General features: G+C 52.7%; 1 protein-coding gene across 1 annotated transcript in view; it reads left to right on the top strand.

Moving 5' to 3' along the window:
* CFAP65 (cilia and flagella associated protein 65) overlaps positions 1-7,029 on the top strand; it is a gene marked incomplete at both ends in the record, with an annotated part of 32,852 nt that extends 25,823 nt beyond the window's left edge. Inside the window, 8 exons of the mRNA XM_080621193.1 lie at positions 456-599; positions 1,060-1,176; positions 1,758-1,886; positions 2,361-2,426; positions 4,024-4,238; positions 4,591-4,740; positions 5,212-5,487; positions 6,888-7,029. Coding sequence (XP_080477319.1) covers positions 456-599; positions 1,060-1,176; positions 1,758-1,886; positions 2,361-2,426; positions 4,024-4,238; positions 4,591-4,740; positions 5,212-5,487; positions 6,888-7,029 — 1,239 coding nt within the window. The remainder of the gene's footprint in view (positions 1-455; positions 600-1,059; positions 1,177-1,757; positions 1,887-2,360; positions 2,427-4,023; positions 4,239-4,590; positions 4,741-5,211; positions 5,488-6,887) is intronic.
* Positions 7,030-16,306: the final 9,277 nt, after the last annotated feature.

Raw genomic sequence — 16,306 nt, forward strand, 5'->3', positions numbered from 1 at the left:
AATTAATCAAAGTTTGCGTGGAGACTGGGATAGACTAGTAGCAAGGTGCGGTAGGGAGCAGTTTTCCAAAACTCATATTCAAAGTTGATGATGATTTGGACAAGGACACACCTCATGCGTTTGCCAACTGAAGTAGGAAAAGGCCTGGACTGCAGGTGCTGCAGAGGGAATCTGAGTGCTGCTGGTCCCTGTCCCAGCACCACTGTTATGTTCTATTCTTTTCTCATTCAATCCCACTGCAACAGGGCTGTTCTCTTGATGTAAAGAGTCATTGTAACCAGAGCAAAAATGAGAGAAATGTAACATTCCCTCAAGTTGTTATGGTAAAGGTGACTCGCAAACATTATCCATGAATTGCTGGATAACTTCAAGGTGACTATGACTGCCCTTCCCCAATGGCCACATCCCATCTTCCTTTCCTGCTGTTTCTCCTGGTTTCACTTTGCTTCCTGTAGGCAGCCACCTTGTCCCACAGAGGGATTTGTTTTGGAAATATCCCAGACTGTGCTAAAGCTAGTCGACTCATCTTTCTCAACAATATCTCAGAGAGCAAGACTGTTGTGTTTGCCTGGCAGATAAGCACCTGCAAAGACAAGAGGGTAAGTCCTTCTCTTTCCTCTACAGCCTTCTTGCCCATCTCTGTTGTGTCCTGAAAGCACCTTACAACTCCACTTTCAACCAGACATTCAGAAACAGTCCTAAGGAACTGGCTTTTATACTAGCTGTTGAACGGAAAGGGCAGAGAATAGTGAAGGCAAGGATCAGGACAGGGGGGAAAGACAGGAATTCAGAGGGAAATCTGAAGACCTCAGTGAGGATACATGAACCTGGAACTACAGGAAGCAATAATGAACCTCAGGACCACATCTACCAGCAAAGTCCATGGTTGTTCTTGCACTATATCAGCTATACCTCACTCATATCATATACCTGTGAGAGGGGAGGGGAGAGAATTCCCACAGTCCTGTGTTTCCTACAAAGAGAAGGCATGTAGGAAGGTCCCAGGACAATGAAACAGCTCCCCTGTGGCTTGGGTTTGTTGTTTGTTTTTTTCCCCAGGTGTTACAGATTGCTCCAGAAGCAGGGATTGTGCAGCCTGGAGAAAGCATCCCCTGCTTCATCACACTGCAACCTTCAGGGACTGCTTCCTTCTGCAGCACAGATCTGGTGTGTGAGGTGAGACCCAAGAAGTGCCTGTGTATTACCATCACCTGGGCATGTCACTACAGTTCCCAAATGGCTGCTCCCAGTGGTCAGCAAGCTGAAGGAATCCTACTTTGCTCCATAATGCTGGCCAGTGCTTCTCATTCCTGAAGATGCTGAGCTTCATCTCTTCTGGTGGTTTAAGTGTCTGTGTGGCTCTCTAGATGAGGTGTAATTGTGAAACGTGGCTTTGTGACTTGAACGCAGCTACAAGAGGTCACTGTTTGAATGGAAGTGGTTTTCAGTGGATGTCAGAGACTTTAAGTATCTGTAAAAAGCAAGTCTTGCTTCTGTAATATTAGTGAAGGCACAGACTTGCAGTAGTGTCCCTCTGGACACTTGTTCTTTGGCAAGAGATTTTGTCTTCTCTGTATCAGTCTTACAATAATGGTTGTCTCCCTTTCTGCTACCAGAAGACATGGAAAGGGGGTGGGCTTCTGGCTGGGATCTCTTGGAAGGGAGGAATTGGTGACAGGCATGGACTTGAGACAGAGACTGTATTATTTACAGCTCCTTTCTAGCCCTGCTCACTCCAAACATGGCTTGCTTCATAGCTATACATCCAGGAGTCCCTGGTTCAGTATGAGAGGGAGCTGCAGAAGTGGGAGAAGCAGAAGGCGAGGCAGACTGTGGAATTCACCATCACAGAGAAGGACCTGGGGAAGCAAAAGTCACCTGCAGGGGTAAGTACTGCCAGAACTTTACACCAGCTTAGCCCAGCTCAGAAACAGCAGCCCATGTTATCAAGAAATGTTCTTTAAGAAAATCTAGGCAAGTTGATAAGAGGACATGAGACTCTGATCTATTCAAGATCCCATAGCTGGTCTGTGGATAGCAGAAAAGGAGATGCTGGTTTTTAGACAAGAATCACAAACTCTGAAATTTCTAATGATTGTCTGAAATTTGGAAGTGCATGAGAAGCCTTAGGGGGGAAACAAAGCTCTGGAATCTGATGACTGGATTTTTAACTATGAATAAACACTGGAGAGAAATGTGTAACTGCCAGTAAGAATGTGGCCTGAGTGAGGAATGGGAGGATGAGGTCATTGACTCAGCTGGGACAAAGTAAAACAAAATCTTGGTGTCTTGTTCTGCTCCATATCTTTCCTATAAGACAAGTTCTCTTCCTTCTCCCTGCCATCTCCCTTTCTTTTCAGAGGTCATCAGATTCTGCTGAGACAGAAATTCTTCCTGAATCCTCAGCTGTGATGAGGAGATACAAGGTAAGTCAGACCTGTCTCACCCATACTAGAATCAAACTGACTGCTTTAGAAAAGAGGCAAATGCTGATATCACAGTGTGGGAGCCTGGACAGAGAGCACAGCATGATTTGAAGCTTCAAGGCTTTGGGAGACAGACTGTTTGGAGAAGCCAGAAGCAGCAGACTGACTGTGCCATGTTGGCAGTAACTTTCCAGCTGAGGCAAACAGGAAGTGAAACTGGAACCAAATGTGCACCCATGACTGGAGAAAGGTGGAAAGGTTTTGAATAAGCAGGAAAGATGCACACAGGGCAGTCAGTACCTGGGCTGGTTTCATGCTGTGGCCACAATGGAATGTGTGCCATGACAGAAAGCGGCAGGACCTTGGCGTGATGTGGTGCAGACTTTGTCCTCGCTGCTAAAAGAGCTGTGCTCTGTGCCTCAGGAGAAACTGCAGGCTGGGACTGCCTGGAGTTAAGTGCCCAGAAAACTTTAAAGCTCAATTTGCCCCTCAAGTTCACACAACTGTGACAGCTTTTCTAGCAGTTGTGGCAAGGTGTGAGACAAGACCCCAGCGAATGCTCTGCAGAACTGCCTGAGCCGAAAGGCAGAGCCACGCTGCGTTTATGGCCATCTGTAGTATGTGCTGTGGGAATGACAGGGCTTGTGGAGAACCAGCTAACCCAAGAGGTGGAAGGGTCAAGGGGAGCTTGCGTGAGGCTGGGCCTGAGCTGATTGACTCAGCTAGGAGACACAGCTTGTTCTCTCAGGATTCCCATCACAGTAAGGCTGTAGCAGTGCTCCTGGAACCCTGCAGAGTGCCTCTCTGGGGATTCAACTGTACTGTGTGAAGATACCAGCTCAGGGCAGCTCTAGCTTTGGACTGTCTGCCCTGTGCTGTTACGTGTAATCAATGATGCAGGTTGAGGCATTCACTGGGATGAATATAAGGATGGTTGAGGAAAAGTAAAAGCAGTTTTGTTTAGTCCTATAGGGTTTTTCTCCCAGTGTTAATTTGGAGCCTGCAATCGCCTGTTCTGTGTCTGGAGCAGTGAAGGCCTCTGGCCTCATTCTCAGAGGCTGGACAGTTATGTCTCAAAGGTTACTGAAGTCTTGCTACGCGTGAGGGCTTCTCCAAAACTGGATGGTGTCCTTCTGGCCCAGCCTTCTGGACTACTCCTGCTCCAAGAAACTTCTCCCAGACTAACTGCTGGTAATGCAAACCCAAACTGGCCCATGTAGTATGGCTGGAGTCAGTTCCAGGTTCCCTTCCAGGCTTGGGAAACTATTTTTGCATGCATTTCTGCACATCTCAATGTTCCAAAAGGGATGGATAGGAATACAACATCCCCAAGTACCTTGAGGAGACCTTGAAGTCCTGCTAACCCTCAGGGCTGGCATATAAGCCAGGGAGGATAGAGTGGACTTGATTCCCAGCATGGCCACTTGTGCCTGATGGGAGAACTGCAGTGCCAAGATCATTCTGACACTCCCTCCTGTCCAGGGTCTTGGCGCTGGTTGTTGGGCTTCCCAGTACTCAGGCCTGTGCTCACACCTACACCAGCCTATCTGTGGCCAAAGGAGCAGCTCACTACCTGCCATTTCTTTCTCTCTAACAGACATTACCCCCTATTAAAAACCACCCTACACCAAATCAGCCAGCTGGACACACTGACAGGAGGCGGCTGTTGGACAAAGAATACAGCCGCGTGTGGGTCAAACCAGAGCCTCCCAAGCCCATCCTCTTACACCTTGGTGTGACAGCCACGGCCTACTCTCTTGAGGACTTCTTCAACAAATTCACCTCTGAACTCCACAAATACTTCTTGTCCTGGTAAGCTTTTTGGACTTGCATCTTCATCTGAGCCAGGGCTGCCCGTGCTGTGGTATACACTGAACTTGGAGCTCTGCTCTGTTCCTCTCCAGTGCCGCAGTATAGGCAAGTGGTGCCTTGCTTTCCCCAGCATTAGCTAACATAACCTGTTTGTCTCTTTCCCTCAAAAAGAAGATACTGTCAGAGCTCAGTGCTGCTCTCTTATGACAACGTCCCTGCTGCTTTCACAAATGCAGCAGCTCCCACTCCTGCACTGCTCCCTGCTTGCCTGCAGTGCCGCTGCTCAAACAGGTGGATGCAGGTCTTTCGCAGTTTGGTTCTGCCACTGATAGAAGAATTCCTTCTTTCCCAGGCCCTTCAGCGACCAGACCTTGGAAACCAAGTTTGTGGATGGGAGAAGGGACAAAGACAGAATGGAAATGGAGCCCAAAAGGCTGTCCTTGGCTGCTGCTTCCAAACAGGAGTTGCAGATAGTGACTGACATACTCGCAGGTGTCATCAGGTGTGTATCCTTTTGCCCCTACCCAGTTTGGAGGGGAATGTGTGCAGCATGACCAGCCCTCTGCTAATCCCAGAGGAATCTGTGCACTCCTGCTGCACCAGAATGGAAGATGCAGCCTGGAAAAGGCTGCACTGGGAACTAGAGCTCAGAAGCCCTGGTGTGATAGCCTAAGGCAGGATCTTGCTCCCTAGGTAGGGGCTGGGCCCACCTCTGTTTAGTGAATGGTGTCAGTGCCCAGGACACCAGGGCACTTTGCTGCCACGAGCTTGGAACAGGCTGCATTGGGATTCACCTATTTTTATTGTCAGCTACAAAAATGTAAAGAACCTGTGCTGGCGAGGGAAATGAAGTTTCCTTAGCTCAAGCCATCTTTATGGCTCTCTCAGGCCCAGAAAACAAGAAGGAACAGAGTAAACATTGACATTGGTCATCTGATTTCCCAGGACTCATTCTTTATGTTTGTCCTCCCAGAGGCCTCTTGGAGAACACCCAGCTCCATGATGCAATAAGAAGCACCCTGGATGAGCCCATTCCATATTTCTCCCAGTTTCAGTGTGCAGAATCAGCAAAACTCCAGGACAGGAGGCAGTGCTCCAGAGTCCCCTCCAGGGTCTCTGCTTCGCCAGATCTTTACCCTGAGAAGGATGGAGAGAGGAAAGAAATGAGGCAGGAAACCTCTCCCAGTAATGACTGGCTGGAGATTTCCCACCATGAGCAGTTGAGGAAGAAGAAGGAGATGACAAGCAGGTGAGGAAGCTGCACAGGCAAGAGAGCCATGGCAGCGCACTGCCTGGCCAGAAACTCATTTCTCCTTTTGTGGGACTTCTGAGTTGTTCTGTGTGTCCTGGGTGGAAATTGACACTAGCTCACCTAGCCACCCTCTCCTGAGTGTGGTTTAGGAAGAGTGTATCACAGTATCACAGTATCACAGTATCACAGTATGTTAGAGATTGGAAGGGACCTCAAAAGATCATCTAGTCCAATCCCCCTGCCAGAGCAGGAACACCTAGATAAGATTACACAGGAATGTGTCCAGGCGGGTTTTGAATGTCTCCAGAGAAGGAGACTCCACAACCTCCCTGGGCAGCCTGTTCCAGTGTTCTGTCACCCTGACTGAGAAGAAGTTTCTTCTCAAGTTTAAGTGGAACCTCTTGTGTTTCAGTTTATACCCATTACCCCTTGTCTTATCATTGTTTGCCACTGAGAAGAGCCTGGCTCCATCCTCATGACACTCCCCCTTTATATATTTATATACACTAATAAGGTCCCCCCGCAGTCTCCTCTTCTCCAAACTATAGAGACCCAGCTCCCTCAGCCTTTCCTCATAAGGGAGATGCTCCACTCCCTTAATCATCTTTGTCGCCCTGCGCTGGACTCTCTCCAGCAGGTCCCTATCCTTCTTGAACTGAGGGGCCCAGAACTGGACACAATATTCCAGATGCGGTCTCACCAGGGCCGAGTAGAGGGGAAGGAGGACCTCTCTCGACCTACTGACCACCCCCCTTCTAATACACCCCAGGATGCCATTGGCCTTCTTGGCCACAAGGGCACAGTGTTGGCTCATGGTCATCCTGCCATCCACTAGGACCCCCAGGTCCCTCTCCCCTACACTACTCTCTAACAGGTCGTTCCCCAACCTATACTGGAACCTGGGGTTGTGTAGGTTTGCTGTGTCTTGGGGTTAAGCTGCGGGCAGCGCCAGGACACTGTTAGAGGGTGGTATCTGCTTTACCTTCGGACAGTCCTGGATGTATTGGACATTAGAGTGCAGTGTGTGCTAACCTTACTTTTTACTTTCACTGTAGTATTTCATCAACTTGGATTTGCTATGGCTACACACTGCTACAGCCACAAGCATATGTACAAATACTAACTAAAGCACAGCTTGGAGGGAGGAACCACTAAAACCACAGTCACGCAGCTCTGTCTGATGTCAGGGCCTGACACCGGTTGTGGCAGCTCTGGGAGGGGTCAGCACCCCGTTGCTTAAGTCTTTGATTCATTGTTGCTTAAGTCTTTGATTCATTGGCCTCAGTGTGTAAGAAACAGTATGTGCTGGGAGATATGTCCTGGGAGGAGCCACAGCAAGCAGCCTGCCTTATCTGCTTTCTGATAGCTGTCCTCTGCCTGTACATTTGTCCCTCCAGGCAGCCAGCCTTTAGGAGCCTGGTGGAGCTGGTGCTGGAGAACACCCTGCAGAATATCCTGATTGAAGCCAGCCATGGAGAAGTGGTGCTGACAGCCCGGCCCAGGATCATTGCTCTACCCTCCAGCCCTTCCCAAAGGTAGCAGAGTGCATCTGTGCTTTGGCAGGGGTTGGGACCTGTCCTTAATATGTCAGGCTGAAGTACAGCCTATTTTCTAGACCACATTGATTAGCTGGATCACTGGCTGTCAATGTCAAGGCTGCCTGTGCAAAACAGGGAATCGGCTCCCAAAGCCTCTGCCCCTTCTTGGCTTGACCTAAGCTACAGAGCAGGGGTGATAATGGTACAGCATTTCTGTGGACCCCAAACCATCATGCAGTTCAGGGGCAGGGCCTGTGAGTGAACAGCTAGCAGAAGAGTCTGAGGCACTGGAGAGCCCAGCACAAGGAGGGTTTCTTACGTAAAGGAGTCAAGGAGCTGGCAGCACAGCCTCTGACAGCAGAAAGGGGGAAAAGCTTTCCTGGTCTAAGATAGTCTACGATTTAGTTAGGGTGAGGGAATGGCCACTGTTAGGGAGTCAGATTTGGGGCTGAGAGCAAAACATGAGGCTTTGCCCAGGCTTGGAGAGAACTGCAGGCAGGTTGGATTGGGGTAGGATAGGAGAGGGCTGTTGGGTGGAGATGCCATCTCCAGGGCTGCAGGAGTCTTGTCTAGATAGATGCTGGGTGTTTCCCGTGATCCCTGGAGGAGTGATGATTGCCTGGGGGGAGGCAGCAGCAGGCTGCACTCTCCCCAGCTCAAAACCAATCTCCTCTTCTTCAGAATCACCAGTCCAGCACCGCCACCACCCCCAAAAGCATAGCTGCTGGGCGCGGAACTGCTTGAGCTTGTTGTATGCATCAACTTCCTCCACTCTACAGCCTGTCCCTATGATGTCCACTGCAACTCCAAACCTCCCACCCCATGACCGGATCTCAACATGCTGTCTGCCTCTGAGGGTCTATGTGCTGATTATGTCCTCATTTCCAATCTGAATCCTCTGGCAACTCCACAGCAGAGCTGATGAGATCTTGCCTGTCTGTAGCTGGCCACATCAACAGAGAAGAACCTCCTTCTGCTACAGGAAGCACATGGACAACCTCTGTGACTGTTTCCACTGCCCCCAGTTTGTATAAACTGGGAGAGGAATCTTCTTTGAAATGTGGCAAAGGATGGACTGACAGCTGGGCACTGAGGTGCTGAGCCCCTGACAACATCAGTAAGACGCAGGTACTGAATCCTTGTCTCTTTCTTGCTCCAGAGGCTGCTGCAGGTCCCACATACAGCAACCCAGCCTGAGAGAGAGGCTGCAGCACCGTCCAGCACATTCAGTAACCCAATAAAAGCAGCTTGGCCTCTAGGCACTCGGACACCGGCGTGTAACATACGTAATTGATGCATCTGGGTTTGGGAGCACCTAGACAAGCTCTTCACTTTTCAAACTGGGGAACGGGATGCTTTGAGCCTTGGCCTGGCTGAAGGGTCTCGCCGGGCTCCGGGAGGGTGTCGCTGTGTAGAACGAGTTTGTCACAGCCGGAAGGTGGCAGTGTCAGTTGTGAGAAACGCCGGGTACCAGCGCAGGGCTGAGGATAGTGATGGGCACCGGTTGCCTGCTTCCCTGCAGAGGCTGCAGCCGGTCCTGTCAGGCGGCGGGGCTGGCTTCGCAGCATCTCCCCTCTTCTGCAGCCCCGCTACGGACTCTGTGACGTTGCGGGTCACCCAGCCATCCTGCTCTGGTGGGAACACAGCTGGTATTCCCCTTCAAACCCTCCTGCCTTGTGTTCCCAGTGCCAGCGCCCAGCCAAGACCAGAGCTGCACCTTCTTGTCTTGCAGCCCAAGAGAAGACCACGCTCCAAAATCTACAGAAGGCTTTTGCCCAGAGCTGCCTGCTGTGCCCGGGGGAGCCGCAGCTCACCCAGCACCACCCCAGCACTCTGTTCTGTACGGGGGCCCTGTCTGCGTAACGGTTACTAAGCCCCAGGGCTGAGCTGTTCCTGTTGTCAGAGATACAGCAAAGGCACTGCCAGATCCTGTGCTCAGCCTGGGTGCCTGGGGCCTTCATGTGCGTCCTGGATCCCTCTCATGTGGAGAGCAGATCCTCTCTTCCCTCCCAAACACCCTGGGTGCCAGGTCTCCAGAGTCACACAGCAGCCTTTCTGTCTTCTGCTGGTGTTGAAAGGGTGATGAGATCCTACCACTTTTCTCCCCAGCTCAAGGCAACAGCAGGGCCAGGCTGTTGGGGTGACTCTGCCTGGTCCAGGCTCCTCACTACACATGCTCTGCAGTCCTGTGCCAGGGTTCCTAAGTGGGTAACACTTGCAAAGGCAGAAGCTCCATTTTAGTTCTAAAGCAGTATGAATCCAGCTGCCTAGAGCAGCAGACAGGGTCCTCAAACCTCCTGTGTGATCTGATGCTCCCTGAGCTGAATCACCATTTAAATCCTCTGCGTTGTGGGACAGATTGGGTCAGCATGGGAAATGCTGTCTGTTAGTCTGGTGTTAACGCCCAAGAGCAAATGGATGGAGCTTGAGTGCAGACACATGTGCAGGGAAGTATTTTTTTGGCATTAAAGTTCCTATCCTCCTCAGTCTCCTGTGCTGAACACGGCCCTGGGCCTGGAGGAAACATTACTCACACTTTACCTGCCTGTTGAAGCACTACAAGAGGTAAATTCACTCCTCTGATTAGCATCTCTCTAGTAGGAGAGAGCCCTGAGACGTGCTTTCAGCAATAGGTGAGTCAGGGAACAAGAGGTCTGAAACCTACCCCTACCTCTGAGAGAGAACCCTTTTTTCCCTCTGCTCATTGCAAGGTGTGTGAGATGGTGGTGTGTCACCTGTGTTCTAGGTTTCTTCTGGTGCCTGTCAACCAGAAACACTCAGCATGCACTAAACAAAACCCTTAGCAGTTGTCACACTTTTCTTCTTTCATCCTTATCCTAAGTTAAAAATACACCAGGGCCAGCCCCCTTCCCAGGCTGGGGCAATTTCTGCTTCCTCTTCTTAAAATGGGAACTAGGCCCTGGCCCTGGTTTTGGAAAACACTCCACATGTGACCAGGTGACACTGCTGTCCACATCACTGGAGAAGTGGAGCCTCCCCACCAGTGGCCATTACCTCAACCTAACCGAATCCCACACCATCTTAGACCATGAAAGCTTTGCCCCCTTTCTGCTGTCAGAGGCTGTGCTGCCAACTCCTTGGCCCTTTCACCCAGGTGATGTGATGGAGATGTGCAGTGCTGGCAGGGAGGACTTGTTCCTTAGGAAGCAGCTTTGCAAGATGCCCTTTGCCACTGCAGAGGATGAAGACAATGAACTGTGGGACTGTAGTGAGCCAGACCCACAGCCCAGCTCCCAGAAGAAGGGAGAAGCCCTATCTCCACTAACTGCATTTGGGTCTCAGGCAGGAAGAACTCTGAGCTTATACTGGCTCGATTTGGCCCCTGCCCCAACACCAGCCACTTTCGTAACGCACATCTTTCCAACAGAGATATTGCAGATACAGGACCTGCTCCTTCCCACTGGTGTTGGGGTAGTGAAGTGGGGTGATGTTCCCATGAGGGTGGGGCTGGTGGCCAGGACAGGCTGCTGGCAGGTAACCATACAGCCAGCATGAGGGTGGCCGAGTGTGAGCTTGGCAAAGCTAATGGGGTTCCCCTCCTCCTTGTGCTGGTTATCAGGAGTGCTCAGTCATCAGCCAGTTAATGCAACACACAACAGGCCTTTTCTTCTTGACTGTTCTGGTTCCTAGGGAGGGGTGAAATGGCCTTGGGGCAGGTGGGCAACAGAAGTTATCCTGAATCCCATTAAAACATTTAACACCTGCTGAATGTGCCATTGTCTGGGAGATAAAGGGAAGGGAACAAAGCTGCTTTTGGTCTTCCCTGCCAGGGTGTCTTCAAAGCTCTGCTGTCCTGTTACAGCTGGGGATCCTGAATCCCCTGCAAAGACCCACTTGGCATGGCTCTACATCCATGAGGGAAGGGGACAGTGTTAGCAGACTGCCCCTGGTCCCGCTCCTGCAGGGACAGTCCCTGGCACAGCCCCTGCTTGGAATCAGCCACTTCTCTTCCCCCTGTACTGCGTATTAGGTAGGAACCTGGAAAGTTCCTGCCCTGACTAGCCTGCAGTGTCTGCACAGGCAAGGCAAAGCCTGGAGAGCAAAAACATGAAGGTGATGCTCCCAAAACCCTTAGCAGAGATGAGCAGAGGCCCTCTACCTCTGGCCTCCCATGTCTAGGATGGTGGGGTTTTGTTAGCTCAGCTGTGTTGCTTTGATATTTGGGAATGGGATAGTTGTCCAGCACAGGGCCCTCTGCAAGCTTAAGGGACCTGCTGTTCTCCCATTATCCATACAGCAGACCTGCAAGGGCCATCTTTGCTGTGAGGCACTGGAATGGGTTGCCCAAAGAAGTTGTAAATGTTCCATCCCTAGCAGTGTTTGCGGCCAGGTTGGACAGGGCCTTGGGGTGACATGGTTTAGTGTGAGGTGTCCCTGCTCATGGCAGGAGGGTTGGAACTAGATGATCTTAAGGTCCTTTCCAACACAAACCATTCTATGATTGTATGACTCTATGGTGGGGCCCTGCCCTAGCAGGAGAGAGGTTGGGTAAGAGATCGTCTTTAACATAGTATGTAGGCTTGGAGATGTCTTCTGGAACCACAACATCACCAGTGTGATGTTTTTCATGGCTCCTTTGGAAAGGTGGGGATCAGCCAGGCAGCCTACATTTGCCAGGAGCTGCTGCTCGGCTGGGAGAGGTAATAGTCCTGCCCAGCATGTTCTCCACACCAGGAAAGGAGAAGTGTCGGGGTCTGATAGCACCAAAACAAGGTGGAACATCACATTCCATCTTAGCACCACAGCCCAGGACAGCAGTGGTTCCACATATGCTTGGCTGGCAAAACTACTGGAAATGAGGATCAGGATGAGCAAGGCCAGCAGGCTGACATTGCTCCAGCTCCTTCCCACGGCAGGCTTGAGGAACCCCATCCTGCAGAGGCAGCAGCAGGCAGAAGGGATGGAGCCTGCCTTTGAAAATCCTGACTCTGAGAGGGTCAAGGCTCCAAGGAAGAAGGGCTGGGTGGCGGTGGCTAAGGATCTGCCACTGTCCACTCACATTTGGAAATAATTTACTGCAACCTGCAAGCATGCTTCAGCTCTGGAAAGACCAATGATGGCGGTTTCTAAAGCATGCCCAGGACCAGGATACCTGCAGGTTTCCGCTGTGGGAGTTACAGCAGTGTTACATCCATCTACACAAACAAACAGGCCAGTGCACTTGGACAAAGATGCTTTTCCTGCCACTGCAGCTGCACTTCATGCTCTGTTATCCAGGAGCTGTGGGTGCCAGAGAAACCCAGAGAGATAGCACAGCTCCTACTGGCTCCAGCCAAGAAGAAGGCTGGAGAGGGACTTCTTACAAGGGCATATAGGGATAGGACAGTGGTGGAACGGCTTTAAACTGCCAGAGAGTAGAGTTAGATTAGACATTAGGAAGAAATTCTTTGAGGATGGCAAAGCACTGGCACAGGTTGTCCAGAGAAGTTGTGGCTGGCCCATTCCTGGCAGTGTTCGAGGCCAGGTTGGATGGGGCTTTTAGCAACCTGGTCTGATAGGTGTCCCTGCCCATGGCAGGGGGTTGGGACTAGATGAACTTTAATGTCCCTTCAACCCAAACCGTTCTATGATTCTATAACTGTCAGGGCTGGGTAATGTGGCTGGCTGCTGCAGGAGTGTGCTTAAACTTTTCTTGCTACCCCCTCCCTGTGTTCTCTGCACACTGTCCCCAGAGCCAGCATGGAGGTGCCTGCACCCATTACCCTGCTGGGTAGTGACACAGCCGGGATGCGGGAGAGTATCGTGACTCTGGGATGCAGTGACCCCACTCGGAAGCATGTGTGCATGGAGTGAAACACATCCTGTTCTTGTGGCTGCACTAGGACAGCTGGCTCCTGGCCCATGCAGCCATGCTGGAAACACTCCCAAACGGAGTGAGCAGAGGTGGTTTTGTCAAGCTCTGCTTTGCTGCCTGACTCAGAGGTTTGTGGGCTCCTCTAAATGAAGTGTGCATTGTCCTGGTGTGCCCAGGGGGTTTCAGCGTGAGCTGAAGGATTGGGGTGGAGGCAAGAAAGCCCACCACTGGCGCCCAGTGTCAGGCACTAGCTTTGCTTTCCTGCCCTGGGACCGTACTGCTTGCTCACCTCCTAGCAGCCCAAGGCAGTGCAAGCAAGCAGTCCCCATCCCAGAGCTACCCAGGTAAAGTTCCCTGTGCCTGCCTGCCCTGGCTCTCCACTCTCCTCTCACCCCCGGCTGCAAAGTGAGCCGGGCAGGTGGGTGGAAAAGTGACAGCTGGTGTTGTTCCAGCACAGGTTAATGGATGTCTCCTCCTCTCTCCCCCTCACCTCCTCCTCCTTCCCACCGCCCCAGCACCCAGGCTCCTGGCTCCTATCAGCCCATCAGGCTCCCATTAACAAAGGCAGCGGTGTAGAGTTTGCATAGAGACCTGCTCTGCCTCTAATCTAGGTGGGCTAATCGCCTCCCTTGCCCAGCCTGCCTTCCCTGGGTCAATATTTGCTCTGAGCAAACACAGAGCCGTGACAGGTGTGCTGGGAGAAGGCTCCGCCAACGCCAGCCCAGCCCTCTCGCCTGTCTCTGCTCAGTCACATCTCTCCGGCCCCCCGATCGCTGGCCAGGCAGCGCTATTTTTATCAGGGCTATAAAAGCCCCATCCAGCCCGCGTCACCCTCATTTTCTGCCGTGAGCCGGCGGGGGAAGACAAAGCCACTCACCTGCCAGCTGCCAGCGTGTCACCGGAGCCAGGTGAGCTGCTGCACCCCAGCAGACATGGGCTGGGGTCCTGCCTGCCTAGCTGCAAGCAGGGCGCTGGGCATGGACAACAGCCTGGGGGCCCCTGGGATGAGCAATAGGATGCTTGTGGCACCCCCGAGCTCCCAGGAGGGAATGGGATGGACTCTGGGGACATTGTCCCAGCTGTTCCTTTCCCTTAACTCTTCCCTTCTTTCTCACCAGTATTTTACAATGCTTTCTGTTCCCTCCCCTCCTTCATTTACTTTCTTCCTTCCTTCCTATCCTGTTTTCCCACCCTGCCTCCCTACCCTGCCGTGTCAGTTTAACCCGCCCCTGCTCTGTTTGGCTTTCCCAGGCAGCAGGTGTCAAGCATTCACCTTCCGGACTTTACCCTCAGAGGAGCTCATTTGGAGCTGGCTCAGAGCAGTGGGTGCAGCAAGGACACCGGCTCCCAGCCTGGAGGCACCCGGCTTGGAAGGAAAGATGGGGAAGGGGCTGCCAGCAGCCCCCAGCACACCATCCCCAGAGCCCACACCGGCCCAGCCTGGAGCACCTCTGCACTTGCCTGGCGTCGAGCCCCACGTGCAAGACCTGACCTAAACGTTTTGTTCGTTCGGCTCGCGTTAGGCAGGTCCAGCCCATCTGCAAGCGTGCGGCACAGGTATCACAGCACCCGCACACTGCTGATCTGCAGCCTGCATAGGGAATGCACACTTGCTTGCAGCACGTGTGCCAGGATGAGCACACATCCCATTTGCGGAGCGTGCAAGGGACATGCACAACATGAAGGCTTCACCCAAACACGTGCGTGTGGTGTTTGACCTGTGTGTGGCACATGTATGAAGTGATGGACAGGCAGCGCACACAAGGCAATGCGATCCACAGGCACCATGCATGAACACCACAGGAGCTACACACGTGTGGGACAGGAGACCCACGTGGCATTAGTACGCATGGCATCTCTGACACAGCTTTGCAGGCTGTGACCTGCAGGACCCATGGGTGCCCATGGCATTGCGAGCATGTGTAACTCTAACACACTAGGGACACACACCAGGCACACACACCTGCCTGCGTGGCTGCCTGCTGCAGCCCGCTGGTGAAGGAAGGGCAGCCTGGCCCTTGCACCCCAGGAGCACTGTGGCAGGCACGGGGAGCCCTGGCAGTGCTGCACAGCGCTGGCTCAGGGTGCAGCTCACCAGGCTCTGCCGAATGCTCAGGTAGGTCTCAACGATCTGCTGGCACCAAGAGAGCTTTCTCTGCTGATGCTGACACAGGCAGTGGGGAGGGAGGGCAGGAGCAGGCACGGAGAAGCAGGGCAAAGGATGAGGGGTGTTGTATCCTTTCCCTCACACTCTGCCCTGACTCGCTCCCAGAAGCCCTTCCAGGGTCTGTCTGCCCGTGTGCTGGGCTCCCCAGGGTAGGTGTTACCTGCCACTCACCCTCGCCCTGCAGGCCAGGTACCAGCTCCTGCAGTGGCAATCCCTCTGCCTATCCTTGCTGTGAAAGGGTATGGTGGGGTAGCTCCGGGAAACCAGCAGGTCTGCTCCAGGACAGCCCTGCCCACTGCCTGCACCACTCTCAAAGCGCACTGCAGTATTTGACCTGCACTCCTGTTTCCATCCCATGTCCTGTCCCTGTCACCTTGCAGCCAGTGTAGAGGCATTCGGAGCCTGGGGCTGCTCCTAGTGCCATGGAAACAGCAGGGAGTCCTGTAGAGCTGGGAGATGGGACAGCGATGGATCTGCTTTCCTCCTGTTACAGGATGTTGTGTGGGGATGACAAGAGCCCCACACTTCCCTGACTGGCCACACTGGTCTCTGTTCGCGGTTTCTCTGAAAGCCCTGAGTGTGCTCCTGCTGCCCTAGGGAACAGGCATCTCTCTTGTGGCACATGATCCAGCTCTGGCCCCACTGTGCTCAGGGATGCTCTGAGTTTACAGGTGGGTCCTGAGTGCTTCCTGCAGCCTCTCTGCAAACCCCGTGAAGGGTGAGCACAGCCCCATGTTGTGGATGGAGGAGAGGCTGGAGGTGAAGGAGCCCAGGGGTGTGCCAAGAAACAGGATGATTCCTGCTGCTTCCCCTCACCCCCGTGCAATCCATACAGAGGCTCAGCAGCCTCTGCCCTGGAGCAGGAGACCCCTGTTCCCTCCCAGGCACCCTGCAAGGGATGGAGATAAGGCAGCTCCTGGACTCCTGCCTGGGCAGATGCTTGGAAAGCTTCCAACAGGTGGTGTCAGAAAGCACCAAAATCAAGGAGCGTCCCCATACTTCTCCAGGGGAAAGTGCTCATCCTTGCCTTGGAACAGCCACCAAATGGTGCAGTGACTGGCCATGGCAGTGGCCATGGGCCCCTTTGGGCTGTGTCTCCAGGCTCTGTCTCCTGTCACCAAGCCTGGCAAAGTTTAAAAGCCAAGAAAGCACAACACATCCCCCCATATGCACACTCCCTGCAGCTGCTCCGCTCGGGCTGGGAGCAAAACAGAGCATAGTTAATAACTCTGAGCAAAGCCAGACCCTGCTGCCACAAGTGTGTCCCTGTGGGGGCTGAGCCCAGCAGAGATGGTA

The sequence above is a fragment of the Psittacula echo genome, assembly GCF_963264785.1.
Source record: "Psittacula echo genome assembly, chromosome: 6".
Classification (NCBI taxonomy): Eukaryota; Metazoa; Chordata; class Aves; order Psittaciformes; family Psittacidae; genus Psittacula; species Psittacula echo.